The 27,864-nt window shown below is 30.5% G+C and overlaps 1 protein-coding gene across 6 annotated transcripts in view; it reads left to right on the top strand.

The window, feature by feature from the left end:
* LOC106868436 (ATP-dependent RNA helicase A) overlaps positions 1-27,864 on the top strand; it is a 58,629-nt gene that overhangs the window by 4,458 nt on the left and 26,307 nt on the right. For 2 of the 6 annotated variants that reach the window (XM_089360892.1, XM_089360885.1), the window contains exons 2-7: positions 6,281-6,396; positions 15,476-15,610; positions 16,267-16,363; positions 16,455-16,555; positions 18,176-18,315; positions 27,152-27,236. Coding sequence is in view for 2 of the 6 variants with exons in the window: in XM_014913702.3 (XP_014769188.1) it covers positions 6,286-6,396; positions 15,476-15,610; positions 16,267-16,363; positions 16,455-16,555; positions 18,176-18,315 (584 nt within the window). In the remaining 4 variants the exon portion in view is untranslated. Of the gene's footprint in view, positions 1-6,280; positions 6,397-15,475; positions 15,611-16,266; positions 16,364-16,454; positions 16,556-18,175; positions 18,316-20,959; positions 21,011-27,100; positions 27,237-27,864 lie in introns of those variants that run through there. The other 4 variants (XM_014913702.3, XM_014913703.3, XM_089360905.1 and 1 more) reach the window with 3 other exon arrangements.

Below are 27,864 nucleotides of genomic sequence, written 5' to 3' on the forward strand. Positions count from 1 at the left end.
TTTTTTCTAATGCTTTGTATTGTTTCCTATTTTTTATATACTATATATATATATATATATATATATATATACACACATATACCCATCATGACCCATTTAAATTACTATTTCGTCTATGAAATGTGTATTCTATTACAAATTATAACCATGGATAAAAGCTTACATTTTGAAGATAGTCATTTCATTTATTTGTTTATATGTTCCCTTTCTACTTCATACCCTTGAATTTTATGATAGTGTAGAGCAGCACTGTGTGTGTACCATTATGGCAATAAACGATATCTAAATGTAATTTCTCAAAGCACTCGCATATCCAGCTTCATATATTTTTGTCACTTGATTCCACAATCACTATTCTTTGATTATAGTGATTATCGTATAGTAATAAACTCTAGGATAGGAGCTTATGAAGTTTTGTTGAGTTTGGTACTGGGTTTTAGAATTTTTTTTTTTTTTTTTTTTGAAGTTCTAGATGTTGATTAATATATTTTGATTAAATTTAATTCATGCTTAAAATAACTGGAAATTATTGGTTATTCTAGAAGATTATTTTTATTAGTAAATGCTAAAAGTTGAAAATAATAATTTTATGTTTTACTATAGAACAGGTGAATTTTACCCGTTGAATGTTGGTAGAAAATGCTCTTTCATAAGAGGCGATGGTCCACTGTTAGAAAATAAATCTATGCTAAGATTTGATTACACTAGCTGTTTTTGATTAATTAATATAGAAGCACCTTCTCTGACCACTTACTGACTGCTACACTTCACTGAACAGAGCATAATAATACTGTTTCTGAGAGGTAGCTATTGATCTTTTCTACAGAATCACTGGAAAGCGAGGAGGAGGAGGAAGTGTGAAGACATTTGTCTTCATGATGATTAATGTCCTGATTAAAGAATTGGGTTATTTTGAAAAGGGCTCAGGAGTATTTTATGAGAATTTGTTTCTTTATATGTCAGTACCAATAATTATTCTCTCGTCATTTGCTTTGAATACTTTGAATGCTAGCTACTTCTCTTCTTTTCATAAGTTGTTCATTAATCACTTTGTTGCCTGACAGAAATTTTAGTAGTTACTCTTGAGATTTCCTTTCAGCAGCATTGTCTGATATTTTTCCATTTTATGTTTTTAACTGAATGATGAATCAGCTTCTATGAAACTTAATGTTTTTCAACAATTTTCTTTTATTTGTTTGATGTGGGTTTAACTGCACGAGCTCTAATTGTTGATAATTTAATTATAATTTTTATTTCCATATAATGGTTTGTAGATATTTGAAATGTATATATATTCTGTAGTAAAACTGAAAGGTTTTTATTTTGTTTCTTGTCATTATATTATTGCTTAAAAGATAGATTAATATTGGATACCCTTGAAAAGTAGGATCTTGCTCAAGAATATAAGAATATATACTTTCTAGAGAACTACTTTGATCAACATCCACTTTAATGATTCAGTGGTATGGTTCTGCTCCAATCAACACAACTTAAATTTACAGCTGCTAACTTAAATTGAGCATGTTCTCCTGTTCTTTAAAAAAAAAAAAATGAAGCCATTTCTTTTTCTTAGACTTTTTTTTTAAAGTTGCTTATTTATCCCACATAGGTGAGACAGGTGAATATTTCTTTGCAGTAGTAAGTTGGGTATAGATTAGGAAAAAAATCATTTGACTTGAATAATATTGGATGAAATACATTATTTTAGGTAGTTATGGCTAATCTTCATTAAGTAATTATTTGAAGAGACAATGTTTGAAACATTTGTTATAATTTGGATGATGTTATGAAAGATTTCTCTCATTTTTATTTGGCAATAACTAATCTGAAAGCAAGATATCTTGTTTATTAATTAGTATTATTTAAAATCGGTATTTAATCATTCAGATTTTCTTTTATTTCTCTTTGTTTCACATAACAAAAAAAATTACCGGCCTTCATTTTCATGCAAACAAAAGCAAGAATTATTCTCAATACAAATTCATTTTTAGTGTTATACGTGTTTCTAAATATTGCATTCTCTGTCTTGTTACTAATCTAGATAGAATCAAACTATTGCAGATTACAAGTAATATTAGTATTAACATTTAATTTAGACAAACAAGAGTCTCTAATCAATTTGTAGCTTCTGTTACTAAGATATGAAATTATGACTAGAGAAATTATAGGGAATTAAAACAACTAGATTAATTATAATAGTAGATAAATAGCTGATATCTGACTCAATGAAGAACATCATTGCAGTTATGTTTTGTGTTAAACTGATAAGTGATCAATGTGAGATGAGTTCATAACAAATAGCTTTCTTTTATTAATAGACATAGCTTTGATTAAAATCTTGTTTGGTGGCCTTGTTTACTATGTAAATAAGGGTGGTTGCTTCCTAAAACATGTTTATTAGTGGCACATTAATAAAGGTTAACAAGTTTTAGTTGTTTGTTTGTTATTGCTCAGTCCTCTGCTGTTTTTATTTTATTATAGTTTCTAAATTCTGACAACATTTAGTAGAAATTTTCAGAGCTGAGTGCTTTTGGAAACTCCCATGCAGATGATTAATTAACTTTATGGGAATTACATGTTTTTAAAAAAAATGTTGTTTATAATTAATTTGTTAAACATTTTCCAGTATTAATGAGTGTAACTTTTCTCTGTAACCCAAACCCAACCTGTCCAACTCATGCCAGGATGAACAATGGACATTAAATGATGAGAATGTTAATATTAAATATTTGTTCAAACTGATATATTGGGCAATCTCTTATGCACTGAGTACTTTTAATAAATAATGAACCTTGTCCTAAATTTTGAAGACTTGTGATATTCAATTTGAAATATAAAAGTGAAACATTTGAGGGCAATTAATTGATCAAGTCTTGATTAAATAAATATTAAGTGGGTACACATTGATATCTTGTTTGAATCAGTAAACTCAGTATTTTTCTTGGAAAGCTGTTTACTTTTTTCACATCTATTTATCTATTTGCTTTCCCCTGTATTCATTAATTCTTTCTGCTATTACTTTTAAAAAGATTTACTTATGACTATTTTGCAATCAAAAACTTGAACCCTTATCTTTCAGAAATCCTCCTTTAATAATTAATATAAGATTTGATAGAATGCTTTACTATGTCTAATTTGGTACTTTACTGATCTTCATTCAAATCTGCTGTAATTGATGATCCTTTTTTGCCCCTCTGAGAGCTGGAAATGCAATTGATAATAACCTCCAAAACTAGTCTAATAAAAGAAAAATCAATATTTGGTCTTAAAAGAGACCAAACCTCACCTGATCAGGAGTGTTTAAAGTGTGTTTTAATTTTCTAGAATTTTGCAATTTTAATTCCCATTCCATTTTCATGTGTTGTAATAACAATTAAACCATATGAATTATTCATATTAGACAGTAAAACAAATGTTCAGGTATAAATAATATGTACTGATTCAATAATTTTTCCATAGAATATTTATATCATCTTGATCAACGGTATTCAAATCTAAATAGCCATAACCATTCTGTGTGTGTGAGCAGAATAGCCTGGTGGATGGACTAGATGTTTTGCTTCAATTAGGTCATTTTCTATATTATTATTATACTTCACTTAACCGTTGAAAAATAGGTCTGATCTTGATACCTGTACCACTGATCATCCAAGATTAAGCAGTTGACTATTTCACCTTGCACATTAATTTCATAATGTATAACCAATTTCATACAATTCCTATTTGACTTAAGTATAAAAAATTAAAGTAATTAGTATTTTATTTTTTCTAGAAATTCATAAGCTCTATTTGTAGGAATTTGTAAAAGGTGAATATGAAATACCTAGAGCATCATAAATTGAATTAAAAACTAAAATTTCAGTTTTAAGCAAGTAATTATTCAACATTTTATGGAAGTTGTTTTGGCGTTACATTATGGATTTAAAAGATAAAAATGAATCACCACCACAGATGTTGTGTTGTCTTTTAAATTTAATTTCTATCATCATTTACAGATTTGTTAGTCTCTTCTTTGTACTTACTTAAACTGTCCAAAGTAGCAATTAAATCTTTTATGGCAATGTCAATAGAATGCTTCATTAACTACACCTATGATATTGGTCTTTTCTGAATTGACTGGGGCTCCCTAGCAACATAGTTTGGTTTAGATGCAGTTTTTGATTTGAGTTTAATAAGTGAATTTCTACAAGAATACTTTGTGCAATTTTAGAGATGTAAAAGTAATATTGATTATTCAAAATTCAGATCTTGCTATCATCATTGAGATTGTTATTTTGTATAGTTGTCTAGAGCAAAGGTACACTTGTGTTATGGCTGCCATTATGAAATAACTATAGTATAGTGCAATATAAAAAACGGTAGGTGGTTGGAGATTTGACATTTTAGCATTGTTACTAGAAAACATTTTCCACTTCCTTGATTTAGATATAGAGATAAACTGGATCAATAGATATGGCTTTGTATCCCTTTTGGACAAATAATCACTCAAAACTATTTGCCTTAGTTTATCTAACTGTAGTATTGAACCAGACCAAAAAAAAAAAGAGTTGTCCATCGTCTAATGTTGGCATTGTTATGTCATTTATGAAAGGATTAATTATTGAACTTGTGAAGGCACATGACTTAGTGGTTAGGCTATTCAGCTCACAATTGTAAGGTTGTTTGATTCCTGGCAGTACATTGAGTCCTTGAGGAAGATACTTTATTTCATGTTGCTCCAGTCTACTCAGCTGGCAATAATGAGGTGTACCTGTAAGCCAAAGGGCCAGCTTTATCATATTCTGTGTCATACTGAATCTGTCTGAGAACTATGTTAAGTGTATGTGTGTTTGTGGAGTGCTCAGCCACTTGCATGTAAATTTCAATGGAGTAGGCTGCTCCATTGATCAGATCAAAAGTAACTAATGGAGTTCAAAAAAGTTAATTATTAAACTTGCAAAATAGCTCTATTAAGTTCAATTCTTTAAAGCTCAGTCAGTCCACATTTGTTTCAGATCTAATCCATATCTTAGGCAGTTATAGAAAAATGTTAAAATTTTGAAGAATTACAGTGGATAAAACTAAATTTCATTTAGCATGGCCTTGTGGTTAAGAAGTTCATTTCACAACTACAAGGTTTCAAGTCTATTCCCATTGCATGGCACTGTGCAGATGTCTTCTACTTTCACTTCAGACTGATTAATACCTTGTGAATGACATTGGCAGATGGAAACTAGGAGGTGCAGTGTGTGTATTTGTACATGCAAGTGTTGATTTTTATAATGTGCAGTATAAAAACAATGCCATCACCTATGCAACTGTGTCTTTCCAATCTGCTGCAGACATATGCCTGGCCATTAAGCTGTTCATTATGCAACATATTCTGGGAAATAGTATCTTACTTGGAAACTAGTGAAGGTTGGTGACAGGAAGAGCCATCAAGCTGTAGAAAAGCTTCCTCAATAAGTCTCATGTAATTCATACTGGTATCAAAAAGTGTGTTTGTTGAAATGGTGTTTATCTGTCTGATGTTAGGTGATCTTGCAAATTTAAATATTTGCTCATGTTTTTAAATTAGCTGTTTAATGATTAGAATCTCTTATTGCCATCTATTATCATGAATTGGGAGTGGTTAGGTCAGCTGCAACAAACAAACTGATTTATCTTAGGATACAGAACATTAACTAGTGTATAATATTGAATATTTATTACATAGAATTTAATATATGAGATGTTTCTTGTTGTAAGACTCCAAGATTTCTTTCATGAATTAGTTATTGAACCTATTACAATATTTCTCTTACAATATTTCAAGTTTTCTCAGCTGAACCAGTAACTATTCTTCATTGAAAAGATCTTTTTGCATAAAAGCAACACTTATATACTATTTATTGTTCTGGTATCTAGTCTGCTTGACCTCAACACTTTTTTTTTCTTTTCTGTTAAAGTTTGATCTAGAAAACATATTTTTTGCAATGTAATAAACTCAAGACTTGCTACTTGCATTGCTTCTCACTTTAGGGTAAATTTCGATATCACTTAATACTGCAGATGTGTTGTTTTATAAAAAAATTTCCAGTTATAAAACCTTTATCAATATCATCTGAAATATTGTAAACTGAGACACAGTGCCACAGAGAATAAGGAAGTTAGTTGTTGTATGTAAGATGCTATCTTAAAATGGGAATTAAACTTGTACAATTAATGCCTGCAGAGAAAGATTATAAGGATATTCTGTTGATTTTTGTAATAAAATATAACTTCTTTTTAACTTACTAATTAATGAAATTATTATTTTCAGCGAACATGGGAGATATCAAGCAGTTTTTATATGCTTGGTGTGGTAAACAGAAGGTCACTCCTGTTTACGAATTCAACACTGGTGGACCGAAACATAAACCTCGGTTCAAATGTGAAGTAAGTAAAGCTTTACCTTTTTTTTGTGCAGTATAAATCATTCAAATTGCAAAATAATTGTTCTCAATTTTTTTTTAAATAAAAGTACCAACACATCTATATTTTTCAACTCTTAGCATCTGTAGTAATTTATTTCTTTTCATTTTTACATGATTTCAAAGACATTATTCCTACACTTCAAATTTTATTTATCTCCAAAGTGCACTCCTATAAATAAACAATAACATGTGTGAGATATTTCTGAATGCTAAAAACTCTTTTAATTTTCCTCCACAATGTTTAGTTCTGTCTTCCACATTGATTTACATGATAATGTGTTCCACCATCTGAAATGTATCTTGCTCATAGAAAACAAGAATATCCTACATACTGTCCCCATTTTCTGGTTCACTCCAAACTTGTCCCTTTCTTGACCTCTTACAAACACCCTTATTTTAAAATGCAATTTCTGAACAATAGCATTATTACAGTTATATGTTCCCAGTTAATGACTCATTGTATTTCTGATGGCAAGAGTGTCAATAGAAGTAGTGTCGAACCTGATGCATAGCATTTAGTCTGTAAATTTGCACTTTTTTTTTCTCTCTTGCCAGTGTTTATATTCTAGGCTGATAATAGAATTAATGAAAGATACAGACATACTTAAATAATTGCATGCATTTATATTTGTCCAGTGAACTTCTGTGCAGTTTCCTTCTGCTGAATTCCACTTGACTATTATTAGCATTCAACTTGATGTTATGGTAGAAAACATTTGCCTCAAGTACTGCAAATAGGTGCCATTTTTGTCTCTTTAGATCTTGCAGAAAACCTTTTACTTCCTTTCTTAGAACTGCCATCTGGTAACCAACTACAACAATTCAACTTAGCAATAAGTATTCAATATAAACATAAACTATACTAACTTTACTTAGCAGTAGATACAAGCATGGCTTGTAGGGTTAAGAAGTTTGCTTTGTAAACTACAAAGTGCAAGGTTGATCCTATTGTGAATGCACCTCTGGCATTTGTTTTCTACCATTATCTTGGGTTGACCAATAACTTGTGAGTAGAATTTGATTAGTGGAAATTGAGCAGATGTACAAGGTTTGTGAGTGAGTATCTATGAGCAAAAGATATAAGCATTGGCAAGAGACACTCCTTTGTCTATTGCACTATCAGAAATGCAATCAACCAGTAAGTAACTGACCTATTGCAACTCTGAAGCTTAGGATGTTGTTCACCAACTTCCAATGTAAAACCATCTCACATCTCTAGTGCTTGATGGTTTCATGTGGGTCTATTTTCTACCTTGCTTTCTTGACTTAATAAATGAAGCATTTTTCTACACCTGTTTGGTTTTGACAGATGTATAAATTTGGATGTTGGCGTGAATTATTGAATTGGTTATTTCTTACAAAGATTTATAACATAGCTGTTATTTTAGGTATACACATTTCTGTTTAAAATCTCATTTTAATTTTTCTATTTATTAACTTAGGCTGAAACCATAAAACAAGTGCTGGAATACTGACTGCTTGTTCATGGACTCATTCAGATTTTGTTACTGTTCTCATTACGTTGTATGCTTAAGGAACATGCATAGTACTATTTTCTTGTGTACTTTGCTGAAAAATACATCTGAATCCACCTTAATTTGTAAAACTAACCTTTTTAATGGAAGTGTTCTGTGAAAATACTTAACATTGGCACATGTGGCTGTGTGGTAAGAAGCTTGCTTCCCAACCACATCATTCTGGGTTCAGTCCCACTGTGTGGAACCTTGGGCAAGTGTCTTTTATAGCCTCAGGCCAACCACATCCTTGTGAGTGGATTTGTTAGACAGAAACTGAAAGAAGCCCATCGTGTGTGTGTGTCCTGTGTTTGTCCCCATAACTTAGTACTGGGATTGATTCATTTAACTAAAAATTCTTCAGGGTGGTACCTCAGCATGGTCTCAGTCTCATGGATAAACTCTAAAATGAGGTAATTTACAAGACTTTTTGCATTGGTTAAAACTTTATAAATCAGTTGTCCATGTATATCATAAACTATCTCTTCAATATTTAGTATAAATAGCTAACAAATATAAAGGGCAATAATTTGATCTTATAGATCTACATATGTTGTTATTATTGTAACTACTTTCCTACTAGAAACAAATTTAAATAATTATGCTATATAATTTTTCTCTGTTAAACACAAGTATTCAAGGAATCTAGCAGTGATGTGTATTGGCAAAAGCCAATTTTAAGTGTCATGAGAAATGAATTCTAACCATTCTTCTATGTCAGAATTTTCTCTTTACATCTCATTAATATTTCATCTGTTTATATAATCCAGTCTTGTACGAAGTTATTTTAACACATCTCTGAAAAACTTTAATCTCCTTTATCTGTAAACTCTTATAAACTTCATTTAAAAAAAAAAAAAGTTTTTTTTTTTTTTTTGTTTTATTTCAAACTTAGATGTTAAAAAGTATTCATGATATAATTTTTATTTTCGATATTTCTGAATGATTCAGCTTTTGATCATTTTTTTTTTTTAATGATCTTATAATGTAGGGCAGGAGCGCACACATACACACACATTATTACTTGGAGTTAAGGTGGCAAGCTGGCAGAATTGCTAGCACATTGGGCAAAATGCTTAGCAGCATTTCATCCATCTGTTCTGAATTCTAATTCCACTGGGGTCGACTAGCCTTTCATCCTTTCAGGGTTGATAAAATAAGTACCAGTTGAGCACTACAGTTGGTGTAATTGACTTAGCCCCTCCTCTGAAATTGCTAGCCTTGTGCCAAAGTTTGAAACCAATATTACTTGAGCGTGTTTGAAATTTGTGATGAGTTTGTGTTGGAATTAGAGTGTATTTGTGATGAGCTGTGTTCTTGATGTTATAATCATTTATATATTAAGTTTCATGGATTTCTTGTCATTATCAAATGTACTTGTTAGTGTATTTTTATATAATTAGTTTTACACGGTTCTGCTTTTGTTTCCTACAAATTTCTGTTACTTTAAAGATATGAAAACCAAATTTTTTAGAAGCAGTTTTCTTATACTGTTTTCATATGATGTAAATGAGATGGAAGGAGAATGTGAAACATTGATTTTTATCATGAAGTAACTTCAGAAGACTTACTAGATCTTAGCTTATAATGTAGGGCAGGAGTGCACACATACACACACACACACACACTCCCTCCCACTCTCTCATACATAATGTTATTGGCTGAAAAGAGCAGGTGACCAAATATATAAATTTCTTTGGAGCTCTTTTAAATTGATATTAAATAAAACTCCATCAATAGTATAGATGCACCAGGAATTTAGTTTGTGCATAGATATTAATTCTGGTTGCTTTCATGCCATATTTTACTGTTGCCAGTGGATTTGGTAGATCAAAAGCTAAATTTAGTAGTTATTGAAAAGCAAGTTTGTGTCTAAATAAAGTATCTGGTTTTATAACCCATGATATAGATTCTTTGAATAAGTAGTGTAATTGTATAAAATTAGTGAGGTTGAATGTTTTACCATTCTTTGGCATATCAGCATCCCACATGTTATAGAATTGATGCATTCCTGAAAATGTTACTATAGCAGGGAATTCCATTCCGATTGACATTCATGTAATATGGAAGTCAATGGGAAAAGGTTTGCATTACAGAATTCTTTGCAAAAAGGTTTTCAGGAACACATAACTTCCATAATGTGAAGGATCCTTGTTTGTTTACTCATATATGAATGTAAAGTTAGATAAATCTGGAATAGTAAAAACTTTAAACTGCAAAAGATAGTTGTATAGATACACAAACATGGCCATGTGGTTAAGCAGTTCATTTTGCAACCACATGGATTTGGTTTAGTCCCACTACATTGCACATCGAACATAGGCGAGTGTCTATTACCAAAGCCCTAGGCCAGTTCTTTGTGAGTTAATTGGTACAGGGAAACTAGTTAGCCCATTGTCTTTGTATGTATGTGTGAAAATGCATGAGTGTTGATATTTTGCTTGTTGTCATGGATAAAGTGATGGTGATAACATTATGACTTATCTCTCTGGACTTGTGGAATAGGGGAAATCCTTTACTTGAAAAAGAGGTTGGTTGGCAACTGGAGGAACTCACTATTAAAAGTCTTTGACTTCTTGTCCAAGCCATACAAACAGAAAAAAGGATGTTAAATGAATGAACATACATACATGCATCTCATCCTAATTTTGTATCTACTTTTGTGTGTGTTATGTGTTTGTTGTACACCACACTGGTTTATCTTTATCCACCATATTATGGCTTCTTAATATTTTTTTAGCATGATAAATGGGAAAAGAGGTCAGTCCTGCTATATTTCTTGGAAGAAACAAGCACTGACTGGTAGCTTTTCCAGCCTTCTTGGAGTACTGCATAGCTGATTCTGTTAGAGTAAGAGAGAAAATAAAATTAGTCCTAGTACATGTCTTGGATGGCTAAATGGAATATTTGAACTTAGAATGTACAATCAGGAACAATTACTGCAACGTTTTTGCTGAATTCTCTTATGATTCTTCCAATCAACTGCTTTGTGTGTTTGTGCAGGTGTGGGAGGTATGGGTTTGTGCCTAATTATCTGTGGAGTTAGTTGTTAGAAAAATATATTTTGTAGGGAGAATAAGGCAGGTGAAAAATGTTCAGCAAACCATTATCTCTCTTGACAACAAAGGGTTATTACCAGGGCTGTGGAGTCGAAACAAAAAACTTTGACTCTGACTCCTCTACTATTGGCACCTCCGACTACTCTTTATGTAATTGATTGGGTTTACATATCCCATAAAGCATATGTATTTGCTTGTACTTTGAGTATGCCTATATGTTATAACTGGTTTATATTAAAGAATAAAGATATTGTGAGTTGGAGTTGATATAGTTTTACCGATTCTGACTACCCCTTAATTGCTTCTGACTCCAACTCCATGGGCCTGGTTATTACACTAAACTTCAGCTAGCCAATCAGATAGATTTTTCTGTATAGAGAGATTCTATCCAGGTTGATTCATCTTAACTTATAATGTCTTTCAAAATTCTTTTCCAATCATATTCATTTACATTTGACATTGTACTCTTCACTTAGACTGTTTGTAAACTTTTAAGTTTACATGACTGAAGAAAAATTAGTTTAATTCTAGGTTTAGTTTACTTATATTTCCATTGTTTATTCTCTATCAACAGTAGGGAAACTGAATTGATATACCACAGTTATAAAATCATTGATACTCAAAGTTTGCCCATATCATATTTGTGTATATGGGTGCTTGAGGTAAAAACACATTTATCAAAACTTGTGCTGTTGTTCAGTTCAGGTGAGCACTGGTAGGATAGACCTATGATCAAAAAGTGTTTCGGTTGTTGTTCTCCCTCCCCACCTCTCTTTCTCACATCGAAAGCATATCTACTACTACAAATGTGTGCTTGCTAATCCCTTGAGTGCCTGCTTAGAGCAGCAGTGCACAGCCTATGGGTTGCATTATTCTGAAAGAGTTGTGAAGATAAAAATCTTTCACTTTTGTAATTTTTGATAGAACATATGTTCTGGAGAAAAATACTTTTTGCTGCAAAGACTGAAGAATTTTTCTGTGATGAAAATTATGAAATGCTTATGTGTGTTTGTTGTATATGTATACTGTATATAACTTAGGTGTTTAGAAAACAGTTGCAATTGATGTTGATTTGCATAAATGGGTTGCAGTGGTGCGACTTGTATGTTAGTGGTTGGTTCACTGTCAAAATATATAATTGTAGGCATCAAGAGTTTATCCTGTAATTGGCAGATTTTGTCATACTCTTTTGGTATTGGCTTCTCGATATTTTGAGCAGTCTTCTATTTTGAACATCTGTAGTAAATGATTGTATGTTAATAACAATGTGCCTTTGTCTTTAAGTGAAGAAACACTGAAAAAGCACTAAAATAGGGAAGTTGTAATTGATTGTAGCATAGTTGAAATTAAATTCCAATTCATAAGTCCTCCGACCCCGACTATTCATAGTGTAGATATTTTAAGATTAGAAAAAAAGCTCTCTGCATACTGCTTCACAGATATATCAAGTTTTAGACATCTTATGTTAAGTTGGTTTTTCAGGAATATTTTACAGATAAGTCTGCTTTTGAATGCATCAGAAAATTTCCTTCCTGGAAAAAATACAGCAAATTTTTTTGTCTATTGTCACTTAAATCAAGAACTAGGGGTTTATGGACGGAATCCTTGCATAAACTTTTTTTTTTCTTAATTTCTACTGACTACATTAAAATTCAAGTGTATCTAACTTTTTAGATACATATTATTGTTGTTTTTTAACATGCACTTTTCTATGCTTGCATGGGTTGGGTGGAATTTGTTGAGGTAGATTTTTCTACTGCCAGATGCCCATCCTATTACCAACCTTCACCTGTTCCGATGTGAGGTGATATTTCCTCATGACCAGACACATTTTTATGTAAGATTGGAAATGAATGACACCACTTCCGTAAGAGTGCTACTCATTTACAATTATCATGTGAAGGCAAGGCAAGGATATATAAGCACACTCTCTCTCTCCTGTGTGATGGGTTTCTTTCAGGTTCTGTCTACCAAATGCATTCACAAGGCTTTGATCAGCTCAGAGCTACAATAGAAAACACCTGCCCTGGGTTTCACTCAGTGGTATGAAACTTTAACCTTTCGATTGGTTTAGCAACTTAGTTACTAAACAGCTATGCCTGCACCTCATAAAGTTAAGCAAATAGAAACAGCTGTTAATGTGTTTTTCAATTTTTGTTTGTTCTATGCTTGCATTAAATTAGCTTACACTTGTCACTGTCATTTTTCATCTGGCAAACCAACAACAAAGTCATCAGTGATAGATGGTGTATGTCTTATTATTTATCATTTCTTTCTTCTCCATGCTGACATCATAGATTCAGTAGTTCAACAGGTCAGAGGATCACATCTTGTTTCAGTTCTGGCTTAGTTTCCATGGTTGGATGCTCATCTAACACTGCATACATTCTTTTCATGGCACTAGCATTGTAGAGGTTGTCTTGCCCACAACAAAACTAAAGGAGTCCCTTAAAGCCTTGTGTTTTTTCGGCTTCATTTCCCAACCACTTTATAGAGTGCTTTTTTTTTTCATGCACTAATAGTAGTGAGATCACCTTGTAACTCAGAGAGTGAAAGCACCTCCTCAATTGTAAGAGATAATTGATGACATTTGGTGAGGTGTTGTTAGAAGTTACAGTACGATGGAAGAAATGGATTTGTTGTTGTGAGGAGGTGGTGGCTGTGGAGAGAGTTGCAGAGGTGACTAAGGAGATGCTAGAGCATAGAGAGAATGGTGAGTGAAGTTTGCAAGACTGAAATACCACCCCTCTGCATTTGAGCATCATGATTTAGAAGACTAGAGAAAGAAAGGTAGCAGGATATGAATGTGGAGGCAGGGGAGATCCAGAATGTATAGGTTGGGTGGCATGGTACTATGTGTAGAGGAAGAGATGAAGAAATTGAGGATATAAGGTATAGAAAGAGCTGAGGATGTAATAAGTACACATTGAATACTTTCGTGGCAATTATGAGTGGCTTAGTATGATTAGTAGAATGTGTGTGTGTATACATACACACAGATTTTTGCATGTTTCTTTAGTGAAATAGCACCCTTTCTGTTATCACTCACTTAACAGCATGGACTGAGTCCATTTTATTGTGCATTGCACTAGAGAGGTTGTCTTTCAGGTCTAAAGAAGCTTCTCGACTATCATTCCTGAATTTAATATTTTATAAAGATATCAACACATGTTGAATCATTGTTTTAAACTCAAATTCAACCACAATGCAATCTGACTTGCATGTAAAACTTTGAGAAACTCACAAGTTTTAGAATTTACCTGTTATATTGATATAAAAATATAGTCTGTAACTTGCATCATTTACAGTGTTAAGTGTAGTTCAGCATAAAAATTGTCTCCATTATGTAGGCAGAGAGGTTGGAGTTGCAAATATTCTTGGGCAGTTTCTTTAGCACTGCATAGAAGGAGATATTTAGGGTTTGAAAAGTTACAAAAAAAGTTCTCATGTTTGGTATCGAGAAGGGGTGGCTATACTATCCTCCAATAAAGTTTACTTCTTTTTATATGTATGTGTAGGTTCACTCATGGCTTTCTGGTTAACTTTGCAACCACATGGTTTCAGATTCAGTCTCACTGCATGCTGTCATGGGCCAATGTCTTCTACTGAGCCCCTAGTGTACCAGTGCCTTGTCATTGAATTCAGTAAATGGGAAATGTTTAGAATCCTATTCTGTGTATGTGCGTGCATGCATCTTGTTTGTTGCTCTCTACTTGACAACTGGTGTTAGTTTGTTCACGTCTTTGTAACTTAGTGGTTCAAGAAAAAAGAAACTGATAAAGTATCAGGCAAAAATAAGCACCAGGATTTGATTTGGTTAACTAAACTCAGGTTAGTGCCCCAACATGTTTATAGTCCAATGACTGTAAAAGAGAGAGAGAATGTGTGTGTTTTTTAATAAAACATTGCTTATCTTGTCTTCATCTTTCATCCATTCCATCAATATTTCTCAGATTTTCTTTCAGAGTTGCCATTTTTAAAGTACAATTCTTAGACTTGTGGGCAGTGCTACATACATAAAATATTAATAGAAATATGATTAACATAGTTTTATCTTTCAGAAGTCAATAACCATTTAATCATTTGTACAACTTGCTCTCTGACCTGTTGCTGATATAACACGGTTGCAAACTGGCAGCAACAGTTTGAGTTATGATTTACAATTTGTAAACTATGATTCCTGATCACAATTGGGTTTTCCTGTTCTACTTCCTGCTTCAAGTTCTTTACCTTTTAGTCTGAATCCAGAACATTACTTTGTGTATAATTACTGTAATAAAACAGATAATGGTCCTAGCTTGCTCATCCGATATCCTTTATTGTTAACTTGTGTTTCCTAGATAATTTTAAACAATTTGATACTTTCCTATAATTTCAATGTGAATGTAAAAAATGTAAAAATTTGGGTTAAAAATTAAAATAATATTAATAATGATTTGTTAAATGCTTTTATTTCTTTTCATTTTAGATTCGGGTTGATAATTTCGACTACATTGGTGTTGGTAATTCAACAAATAAAAAAGATTCCCAGGCAAATGCTGCTAGGGATTTTGTCCAGTTCTTAGTTCGGCAGGGACAGGTCCAACAATCAGAAGTGCCTACTGTAAGTACATATCTTCAGTCTTTTAGAAAACTTTAAAAAAATTTTTTTTTTAATTAACAATATTTGCATCTTAAATATGTCAAGTCTACATTAATATTCTATTATTGTTAGCATTCTTAGATATGTAGAGTATCTTCACAATTCATTAGGTTGTTTACTAACATCCATCTTCCATGCAGGCATGAATAGGACTGTTGACAAGAGCTGGCCAGGTAGAAGACTACCCTAGGCTACTGTGTCTGTTTTGCAGAGTTTTTATGGCTGGATGCCCTTCCTAACACCAACCACTTTGCAGAGTGGATTGAATGTTTTTCATGTGACACCAATGTGTTTATAAATAATAATAAATTAATGTCGATTAACATTTAAGAATTTTCACTGCAAGGTCTTCATGTCGACTTCAGAATAGCTTTTAAATAGTTCCGTTTAATATATATGAAGAAACTGTTAACTGGAATATATTATGCATTGCTATTTTGTATTTCACCACTTCAAAATTGTTATTGTAGGATAAATTAATAGCCATGTGCATTATTCATGATATAAACTAGAAAACATTTAAAAATGAATTTTTAGCTAAAACCATGAATCACAAATAATATGTAATAGTAAAGTACAGTTTTATCTATTCCCTTTTGCATTCTTTTATCTTCCAGTTAACTGTTGGCATGGGTGCTGGGACAGCAGAAACTGTGTCTGGAAATGACACACCTGCAGATGATATGACTGATTCTGGAATATCTTCTGGTGGCTGTAAGTTAATTCTTTCTATACATTTCGCTTTTAGAAAAAACAGTTTGTTAATGAAGAATTTACTTTAAACAAATATCTTCTTTCTTGATAGCTTTCCCTGGATTAGACGCTAACAGAGATATTCCTGCTTATCAAAGGGGCCCACCAATGAGTTATTTGGACCGACTTGCAGAAAAAAGGAAATTGGAAGAAGTAATTATTTTTTCATCATTTTTTCTTGATTTTTGCTGTCAATGTCTACATTATTTATTTACCATATTTAGTTGAAGTATTGAGTGAAGAGGTGGTGGTGGTGGACTTGTTTCATAATTGTTCTCTGTTAAGTTTAGGGCAAGTGCAGACTTTTTTTTTTTTGGAGTTAAGAAGTTTAAATTTGCGACTACATAGTGCCAGGTTCAATCTGTTATGCTGTATCTTATAGAAATACATTCTACCATAGCCTTGGGCTGATCAATCCTTGTGAGTGAAATTTGGTAGATGGAAACTGTGGAAATATATCTGAAGGATAAATCCTGTTAGTACCACTGTCTGACCTTTGGGTGCCTTTAGCAGGTTTGACTGTTTTAAGAATTCAGCACAGTCAGCATTGGTAGCCCTAAAAATGCTGTGGGTTTTATCCTATCTTCTCTGACCAAGCCTAAAAAAAAAAAAAAAGATGCAAATGTTGTGTGGGCTTTGTTTCCTTTTGTATTTGAATAAAATGGAAGACATAGATCATATTCATATCGACATAATAACTTGAAAGTAGCTTTTAATGTGGTTATTTATTATAATTAATAGGAAGAAAATATTTCCATGTACAAGAACTTCCAATAATGCTTGGCAAAGAAGAATGGATCATTGATAGATAACTATTTCATTTTATAGTAGTCCTGTAGCAATGAAGCAAGAACTAAATGTTATGATATCTTTTGTTACCATATTTCTGTTTAAATACACTTTTGTTTCAATTAACTCTTAGTAAAAAATTAAATAATTTTGCCATTATTAAGTTGGTTTTTTGTAACTTAGATTTTAACAGAAAGTTTTAATTTAGGTCATCTTAACCTTTTTGACACTAACCCATCTAAGACTGCCCTCTGGTTCTATATGATGCAAACTCCTCGTTAAAAGTGATCTAAATTAAAAACTTTCAAAATGGACTGTTAATTTATGTTCCAAATACCAGCATAATAATGATAGTTATTTTTCTGTTCTTCGTTAATTTCAGAATTAATTGAAACAATAGAACTATAGGTTTATCTTTGATGGGTTGGTATGAAAAGGGTTTAAAAGCCTTTTATAAAAATTAGAATTTTAATGTTATTTTAGAGATGTCAGAAACTAAATATTTAGGAGGTTATATACTGACACTGCGCTAGTTGCACAAGCTGATACTCGTTGTTATTTAGAACCAGATTAACTCTGATCAAAAGCCTTTCTAAGTGTGAATATCACTTCCCCCCCCCCTCTTCTCAAGCATATTGACTATAGAACAATGTTGTCTAATATGTCCTTCCTGTTTTTAAGACAGTAAAGTGAGATCTAGCAGGTTGAGCAACCACGTAAAGAATCTTTTTTTATTTGCTCATAATGATATTGGACAAGTTTAGATTGTTGATATTTGCAATATCTTTTTCTAAAGATGGGCACATTGCAGTTAGCTGGAATCTGTGATGGAACTAGTAGATCTTTTTGCATGGAATATAGCACAAATGAACTCAATCTCAGTTTTCGGTGACATGACACTACTAATAATAAACTTAATTTACATATGTTAGATATAATTAAGGTATTAGATTTCTCATTACTATTCTGATTTTATTTCTTCAGTCAGAAGATCTTGACTTGAATGCTAGTATTCACGGCAACTGGACACTGGAAAATGCTAAAAGCAGACTCCATCAATTTCTGCAGCAAAATAAAATACAAGCTGATTATAAATATTCTATGATAGGTCCAGATCATAATCGGTAAGTTAAAATGTTGGATATTGTTTCCTTGTGTTGAATCTCTCTTGACTCCTGAAAATTTTATTACTTTTTCATGAAATTTCGGGTTTTAAAGTTCAAAGTTCTTAATTCTTAAACAGGTTTTATTTTATGTGTAAACTACAAACTTAGTATAACTTTCTCTACATTGGAATATATTTACATATATTATATAGTAGCTACAAGTCATTCACTAGTATGAGTAAACAGTTAAATGTAATGCTTATTTATAATAGCAGTAATTTAGTTATTTATAGTAGTTAGTCTTATATTTTTTCTATCTGATGAAAATGTAAAACAAAACAGTTGTACTTTTTTCATGTGTTCTCAATTATATAGATATATTTAAAAACTATTAACTTTGTTTTAATTTTCTCTCTTATAATTACCATTAGCAAATGTTAAGAAATATTAAAATAAACGAAGCTTACCATCACTACAAAATTTGCTCTAATTATGCAACTGTAATTTCTGGTTTGACTTAGAATTACATTCGTATTATTTTATTTTTAAGTTCCCATATCTCAATGTTTAAAATATTGAGGAATACTATCTTTTGCCAATAATTACTTTTTTGTTGAGATTTAAGACCAACTCTGTCAAAAAATTCTTTATATCTCCTATCTGTTGGTTTGTAGTCTATACTAGATTAATATTTAGTGTTTATTTTGTAATTAGTTAATTGGATTTTTTCATGTTTTTTAATAGAAATAATTGTAAAATATTCCTCTGATCATTCTTTGGAATTTTTATTGGTGATTTCTTGTAATGGAATTTTTAATTTTTTTAAATTTTTTTTTTGTATAAATAAAATATTTTCTTTTAAATGTTTTCAATAAAGTTTGTTTCAGGAAACAATATTTATCTACAATGCTTGGGTCTGCTAAAAGAAGATGCATTATCTGCATGAAATATTTGTGAATGTTTGTGTCATTTTGTGTGTTAAGATTATTTAAATTACAAAAAAGTTTATGCTCAGTAAGATAGTGCCTTAAGGTACTGCTAATTCTCTAGTTAACTATTTGACTTGTAATTTTGATCAGATTATTTAGGTATAGTTACTGAAAAACACTATATTTCATTTAGGAATTTTATTCTTGGCTTTTTTTTTTTTAACTCAATAGCAACTTAATACTTCTGATACGATTGACTTGCTGTTGATGTTTGTTTAATCTGTTTATTATATATTTTGTAACAAATTATATTTGTAGTTTTAAAAAGTAAGGCCTAAAACTTAGTTTCTAAAAATGGTGATTAAATTAGTTATAATAGTTGAATGAATTTAAAAAGAAAAATTTTTTGATCAAAGATTCTCTATTTGAAAGATTGAAAGTTCAGTTTTTAAAAAAAAATTTTCAAAGCTTAGACTAATTAAGGTTTTCTTTTATAATTGCTTAAATTTGCAAAATATTTCACCATTAGTCAATTTTGCTTTACAGCTTAAGTAAACAGTTATGAAAAACTGAAAACAAAACAATTTTATGTTCTACATGTTTGTATAGGGGGTTGGCATAGGTGTAAAGGAATAGAAAGAAAATTTTAAAGAACTGTTATGTGATTACAAATATGAAGTGGTTCCACTGAATCAGTGTATCAACACTGGTTTCAAATGTGTATAGATTCTTGCACATATAGTTTGACTGTCCTATCTACTTTTCAAAAATGTAATCAGTTCTGATGAATTTGAATATAATTATTTTCTCTTTTAAAGACATCCCTAAACTAATACATTACAGCCTTTATGTTTATCTTTTACTCATATTCTATTAGTCTCCTTTATTTTGGTCATCATTAGCAATTACCTTCACACACTTGTGTTAACACTACATCTTGAATAAAATTAACTTGGTGTCTTTTGTTATTGTCTAAGACAGGAGTGTTATAATTATAGAATATTAAATTATCACTACTGTAAAAGTAGTGTTAATTTTATGTTCTTTTATATCTGTAAATTAGTGTTAAATTCTCTTGTTCCAGTAGACTCCTTGTTAAACATTAAATTGATATTACATCCTAGTAACTCAGATGTTTGTATTTTTTAAAGATTTTTTACATTGTTGTTGTTGTTTGTTCAACTGGTTTAATTGGCTTGTTTCAATACATGCTTTTTTTAATACTATAAATGAATAGATTTAGATTATTTATTCTCTAGCTGTTTGGTAGGTTACAACATCTCTAACTTTGGTAAGAAGCATGTCTAATTGTTGTTAGTGATGCTGTTAGTTTTGCTGTTTACACCTTGGTGCTGCTGTGCTGTCTGACCTGATATTTGCTAGACAACGCCTGCTTGCGTGGCTTTTTTCTATTAAAATGTAATAGAACTGAAATGACTACAGCTCAAATAGCTAAAATGTAATTCGACAGATTTATTGTTTGTTATACTCCTCTTTATTCATGTTGATAATAAACCAATATGAAGCATTTAATTTATTAAATGTATAGAATATACAAGTGAAAGTTTGTATACTGATAGGAATAGTAGGCTTTCTGACATTTTCTCAGAATTCTTCTGGCTTTCAGTGTTGCTATAATTTCTATAATTTAACGGGTTTAATAATGTAAGAAAGAAAGGTATTTTATTCTATTTATTCTATATAATTCAGTATTAACTTTCATTATTTAATAAGATTACAACCATGATTTGCCAGAATGATGGATCAGTGGACTAGCTTTCTTGGTAGGTGATACTTTAAAGCATTTTGGGTATAATAATGGGTAAAATGTTTTTTTTTTAATGTTGTAATAAATGTTAATTGTAATTTAAGTTGGTAATTTACATATGATATGGAATAGTCAAGCCAGTTACTGGTATTGTAATGTAAATCAAAATAGGAATATTTTTTCATAAAGATACATTCTCAATTAATATTAATAAGAAAGAGAACATATTGTGTTGCAATTTCCGGTATTAATGTTGACTGAGAACTATATTTCAGTACTTTTGTCACATATATTTGAAACTTTATTACTACTTTAGAAAAAAAATTATACCAAATATAACTATGAAAGCAAGAAAAAATTTTTGAAATGTCAAAAAGGAATTTATTCTGTGTAATGTGAGCTTCCATAGATAGATGACATAGTGTAATTATTTCACTCATTAAAGCTAAGTGTTGTGTTTTTGTAAATCAAGGAAAGTAATTTATTTATTAGCAAAATTTAGGAGACATCATGAGAATTAGATCATAGAAATATGTTCAGTTTTCATTCTTGATCTTCAGAAATTAATTCTGTTAAGAAAATGTCCATGTTCAGTATGAGGGGAGAATAGACGGTAGCAAGGCAATATTTTGCATGTTGTGCACCTTGAATGTTTGAGTAAATGAATTCAGTTATTTTTATAGTAAAAGTCCAAGTAAAACTAAAAATATAATTCAAGGAGTATCCAGGGCTTGAGTTAAAAAAAACTACTAATCTTCATTCAAATGTTAAGTTACATAACCTTTGCATGCTGAAAGTATTTTGTTGTATAAGAATGAAAATTAAGGACTTTCAGTAACTGAAGAACAAGAAGAAATATAAACATATATACACACAGGTAGATAATTTTAATTTTAAAACAGCTTTTGGTTCTATAAAGTAAAACTGCCAATGTTAGCATGTTCACATTTAATTTTGTACCTTTCACCATAATCTTATATGAGCTTTGCTTCATGGTGAAAAGTTATTTTATTTAATTACTAAAAATTCCTGATTATTTTCAAATTGAAATACATAGTGTATGTCAATGACAAATAAGGTAATGAGAGGGTTAAAAAAAGACAACTGAAAATGACTGCCTGTTCTAAATGAGAGTTTATTATACAAGTGAAAGTTGCTAAAATGTTTTACTACTGCCTGGTTTGGTCGCGTGACTGAGTAACTGTCTGAGAAAATAGCTAGTGTTTGCTTTTAGTGGTAATTATACTAAAGGTAAGTCATGGAATATTTGAAAAATATGACTTAAAAAGTTTGCGTTAAGAATGGAATAAGTAGGATGTGGTTGTATGACCATTTTATAAAAGTATTTTAAATAATTGTTTCTTTTTTCAAGCTAGATCTTATTCCACAAAATGAGATTATTTGTTTTAATTTAAGACAAACTGATTTTACATTGACTAGTTATTTTCATTTCAATTTTTAATTTAAAAAAAAAAATTAACATCAACTTCTTGCATTCAATTTGAAAACAAAAATGCTATATGGATATGTTTAACACCTTTTTTTTTTTAATCAATTCTTTAAAAGCATAGTTTCTAATATATTTTCTTTCCCTCTCGATTCCCTCTTTCTATGGTTCTATCAATGCAGTGAGTTTGTCTTTACAGTACTCTTAGGTTGCACAGCTACAAGTGCCTGGACTTGCAACAACAATATTTAATAATCTGTGGCACTGAAAGACTGATTTCTTTTTCAGTCGTTATGCCACTGAAACCGACGACAGTATCATTCTTATTAGGTTTGTCCCACAACATTTATCAATTTGGATTATTTAGTAATCATAGCCAAAGCTCATAAAAGTAATCTGCTGAAAATTTTATTCTGTTTTATTTTTATATGAAAATATTCTGTTTTCTATTTCTTATACTTTTCTATTTTCTATTTAGACATTTATTTTTCCTAAAATGTTTTTTTTTTTAATGTTTATTATATGCTACTCTGTATACCAAGAACAATATAGAAAATATGTAATTGTATATGTTTATAGACTTTAAGAAAACATGCATTCAAATCTAACTCATATTTGTTGCTCATAGGTGCTGTTTTATTTTTCACTATTTGTTCTAATTAAATGGTATATTTAAATATTTTCAATGTGTATTAGAAACTTAAAGGTTTTAGTAGTTTCAAAATGAGTTCATGCTATATTTAAACATAAAAGTTGATCATCTTAAGGATTTTAACTCATGAAGTTTGAACAGTGCCATTAGGAAGTTTATGCTGGTTTTGCACATAAATATTGTGGTGCCACTTAATCATAGTAACAAGAATGATAATTATTTCTTTTGGCAAAATACAAGGCCATGTTTGTGCTCAATGTAATTCATTCAATTTCTTGCCTGTATTTGTTAAACCCATTAAAATTCTAATAAATTCAAATATTCAGGTACCATATTACATTGGTATTGTTTCCTATCCTTCATGGGCATAAATCCTGAGATTCTTAAGAAAGGAGGAAATTAAATGTTTTAAAACATTCAAGAATTGAAATCGAGTCACAGGCTCAGCTGGCCAAAAATTTAACTATACTCAATGATTCTGGCCAAATGATAATGACTATGATGACATGAGAACAATGGTGCTGCTGTTTCAAAATTGCAGTGCTACCCTGTAAATAGAATTAAGGAATATATATAAAAAACGAATTTCAAGAATTAATTATTTGAAATTCTAAATTCATTACGTTGATACGTAATAGCTGCTCTTGATCATCTTCCTCTATATTATTGTTTAAATGTTGGGTGTTTACTTAGTAATTGTATCTGCTTTCAATTTTTTTCTGTCATTAGTTGATTGAAAAGTTTGTGGTATATTCTGTATCATTTTTACTGGCCTTTCTGCATGAAAATAATTTCAGTTTGGTAAAGATAATCTACATTTTAGCACATAGTGCCATCAGCTGAATATGTCCTGTTACTCACTTTTGATAAAACACTAATATTAATCTTCAAATTAGAAATTGACACATTAGATTCTATGTCCTGATTTTTTTTTTTTTTACTTTGGTTAACATATCTACAGCAGATTGTTGGAGCTTTGAGTAAAAGAAACAACCAATACATTGTCTGATATTTGTTGATAATGTTATAATTGTCTACATTTGTGTTTGTTATGTTAGTGGCAAGTATCTGTCAGATGTATTATTTTTTTAAAAATAAGTATTGCATAATAAGTATAACTTATTTTTCTGTTGCTGCTAATGCCAGTTATTAGCATTTCCATTTAGTAAGTAGAACATGATTATATCAAGTCTTACCATTGTAATGTTAAAACAATTGTTATATTATCTTGTAATAAATTAAGAATAGGAAAGTTAAATTTCTTTCAGTAGACCTACCTGTTGTTAGCTTCCTTAAAAATTGGAATAATTACAATAAAATGCCATTATATATACTTACAGATATTTCTGTTTTATAAACAGTATTTAAGGTATTCATTTTTTATGAAATTTGGTCTTGTTGGTTGTAAAATAAAAACTTTTAAAGCTGCATCTTGGTTTCAACAGAACTTTTGTTAAGTTTGCAAAAAAAAAACAAAAAAACTGGAAATCAGTTGGGTAAAAATAAAATTTGTCATTTAATTTTTTTTTTTTTTTTCATATCAGCTATTTAAAATGAGATAGCTATATTTATTGTAGGTCCTTGTGAAGTTTTATGAATAAGCAGTAATAATAGAAATAAATAGCTTAATGTATTGGTGTAATAACCGTTGTTGGTTGGTAGATTTTGAAGTCTTATACTATTCTATGATGTATGAAGATGCTATCAATCTGTTATTATTGACTTGACAAATAAATTACTCTCTTTATGAAGTGATTTCTGGAAAAAAAAAAAAAAAAACATTATTGTATTACATGGAAGGGATTGACTTTGATAATTGGAACAGGTAATTGTCCTTTATCCAGTAATTTTTGCAAGTGTCTCTTGAAAATATTGTGTAGATTAATGCAATACTCATACAAAGGATATGCAGTTGTACAAACCACACACACATACACAAAATAGCTGATATACAGAGCAACAGAGTTGTCTAGTTTTTCTCTATTACTGTGTGTTCCAGATGCAAAAGATCTTTTGAATGGCGAAGCATTATGAGACTCAACCAACTTGGGAAAATGAACATAAAATTTATGTCTGTGTGTTTGTATTTAATTTACATATGAGCACAAAACCATGATGTTGTCTCATAACATACTTTTGTGTAGCAACTAGACATTTTGATTAAAATTTCCTGTTTCTGCAGGTAAATAAATAATAGAAAGCTGTGGAACAATGAAAAATAGAAAATTATCAACAAAATAAGATGTTTAATAGTATGAGGGGAAAAGAACTGAGTATGCATGGTATCCAATTTTATAAAATATTTTGTGCATACTTATTTTTAATAGTCCTTTCCTTATCCTTATATTTTTAAACACCTTGTTTTGTCTGTAATTTTCTGTTTTTGCCTTGTTACTTTTATGTTATTATAGTTGATTATTAGTGTGGATATGACAACCAAAAAATGAAATTTTAATTTGGCCATTGAGTTATTGATTTCATTTGATTTGTATTTCAACTACAACTCTAACAAAATAAATTGTTGATAACAAATGAGTATGCATCTGAAATATTAAAGATAGTCCTATTATAGTTTGGGGAATGCTTCGAACAACACCACATTGCTTTCTTACATATTCCATTTAAAATTAATATAATTACTTGAAATATTTGGTTATGGAACAAATGAAAGTAATAAGCATTCAGGTTACAAGAAATGGAGGATTTGGCAGGGCTTTTCCATTGTGCTTAACTGAATTTCACATTTTATATTAATGTAGATTTTTGAAAACAGGATAATGCATGCAAATTCAGAGTTCTGGCAGTGTAAATAAATTCAAATACTATTATAGGTATTAACTAAAACAGGTATTAAATAGTGCTTGTTTTATTGGCTATGCATGACTAGGATGACGTTATCAATTTTTATAATTTCAATGTTTTCATAGCCATTTTTTTAGTTATTTATTGTGACCTTTGTTTGCTATTTGTTTAAAAGGATTTGACCTTATTTGGTATTTTCATCTCAACTAAAATAAGATTTATCTGTTGAAAATTGACAAAGAAATCTAAAAACATTAACCAAGTGAGTGGTATCACTCTCATGGTAATGGATGTTCATTTGTTAATAAGTCTGATACTGTCGTTGTTTGACCCTTGTCCTTTTACCATGCAACTTAACTTACCATCATGGCGTTTAACCCTGAAAATTTCATTGCAAGAAACAGCTTTCTACATGAAACATTTGAAGTGTGCAGCTCTTATTCTATAACATTAAGCTGGCATTGTGCATGCTGTGGTTTCCAGACATAATTTAATTCCCTTAATGCTATTTTAAGTCTCAAAAATTTTCCTTTAATTATTGAAATGATTTGAGCTGTTATAAGAATGTCTTAAGATTTGTTCCAGTAATCACTTAATGATTAGAAATTCATAAAGTTATTTTGTATCAATTCTTTGTGTCTGGAATATGGTTCAATATCTGTTTAGTAAATCTATGAATGATGATTAACTATACTATATATTATACTTTACCATTGTGTTTTCCAGAATAAAAGGAGATTGTTTTATGCTACATTATCTGTAATATCAACAGATCTGTCATATTAGATCTATTTATATTAAAGATAAATTCTCTCTCAAAAAAAAAAAAACCCTTTTTTTAGTGATTTGTAAAAGGATAAAGGAATGTATATTGCAGCTTAAAAGAAAAAAATCTGTAGAGTTTGAAGTGCATTCTTCTGAGATTTTTTTTTTATGTTGAGTTGATTTCTTGCCATAAAATTTAATTTTATCTTAGTCAATTTTCTTACCTACAGAAAATCTAAGATAAAAGAAAAAAAATTGTTCAATTATTTGTATGCACTAAATGCATACATAAATATTAAATATTTAAGATGGTAAAGTTGCAATTCTTCACTGATTGTTTGTCCTGTATTCCTGCTGTAGTGGGATGGATTTTTTATGTCCCCCACTAGAGCAGTAAAGGGCTTTAGAAGGGTTAATATATTTGTTTGTCTGTCATGCAGCAGGCACTCATAAAGTTGTTGCAGTCGTTGCCTCTCGTTCCTCCTCAACAGAATCTTACCATTGTGGCACTTGTATGCTGTGCAACCCAACTGCGTGTCTTCCTTGCTAGTTAAAGACAGCCCTGTATCTTCTCAGGTAAGTTATTTCCTGCTCTGCAGAAAACTGCAGCCCTTTTATTTCAGCATTATAGTGTACTACAAAGAAAACCAGCTGGAAAAAGAATAAAATAATGCAGTCATATTTATATATATTCTCTTCTGCAAAGATTCTTACTGTTTGAAAATGTTCTTCTATCACAGCAGTACAGTCACTTAGACAATTCCACTACTTTTTTTTTTTCCCCCCCTTCTTTGTATTAGCTGATATTAAATATTTTATTTTCAAATCACAAAGATGGATAGCTCTGAAAAGAAGCATTTATCACAATAATACCTTCTATTGAAATAACTGTTTTTAATTCATTTTTATCATCTTTTTTTTTTCTATTTTTTTAAGTCTGAAGTTAGTTTCATCTAGTTACTTTTTAAAAGAATTAATATTGCTTTCATCTAAACGTTGACAAAAACTGAAATATTTATTGGGCTGTTACACCTGCTTTGGTGAAGTTGAATGTTGGAAGTGAGTTTTAAAAGTGAAATTGTAATTTCTCCTCCCTTATGCTTTAGATGTAGTCTATTGATATGCTAAATTCTAACATTAATTGTATCTTTAGGAGATCAAATATAAAGATCTTTGTTTAAGTACTCTGACAGTTTATGCAAAG

Source organism: Octopus bimaculoides, chromosome 1 (assembly GCF_046866305.1).
Source record: "Octopus bimaculoides isolate indiv1 chromosome 1, ASM4686630v1, whole genome shotgun sequence".
Taxonomy (NCBI): domain Eukaryota; kingdom Metazoa; phylum Mollusca; class Cephalopoda; order Octopoda; family Octopodidae; genus Octopus; species Octopus bimaculoides.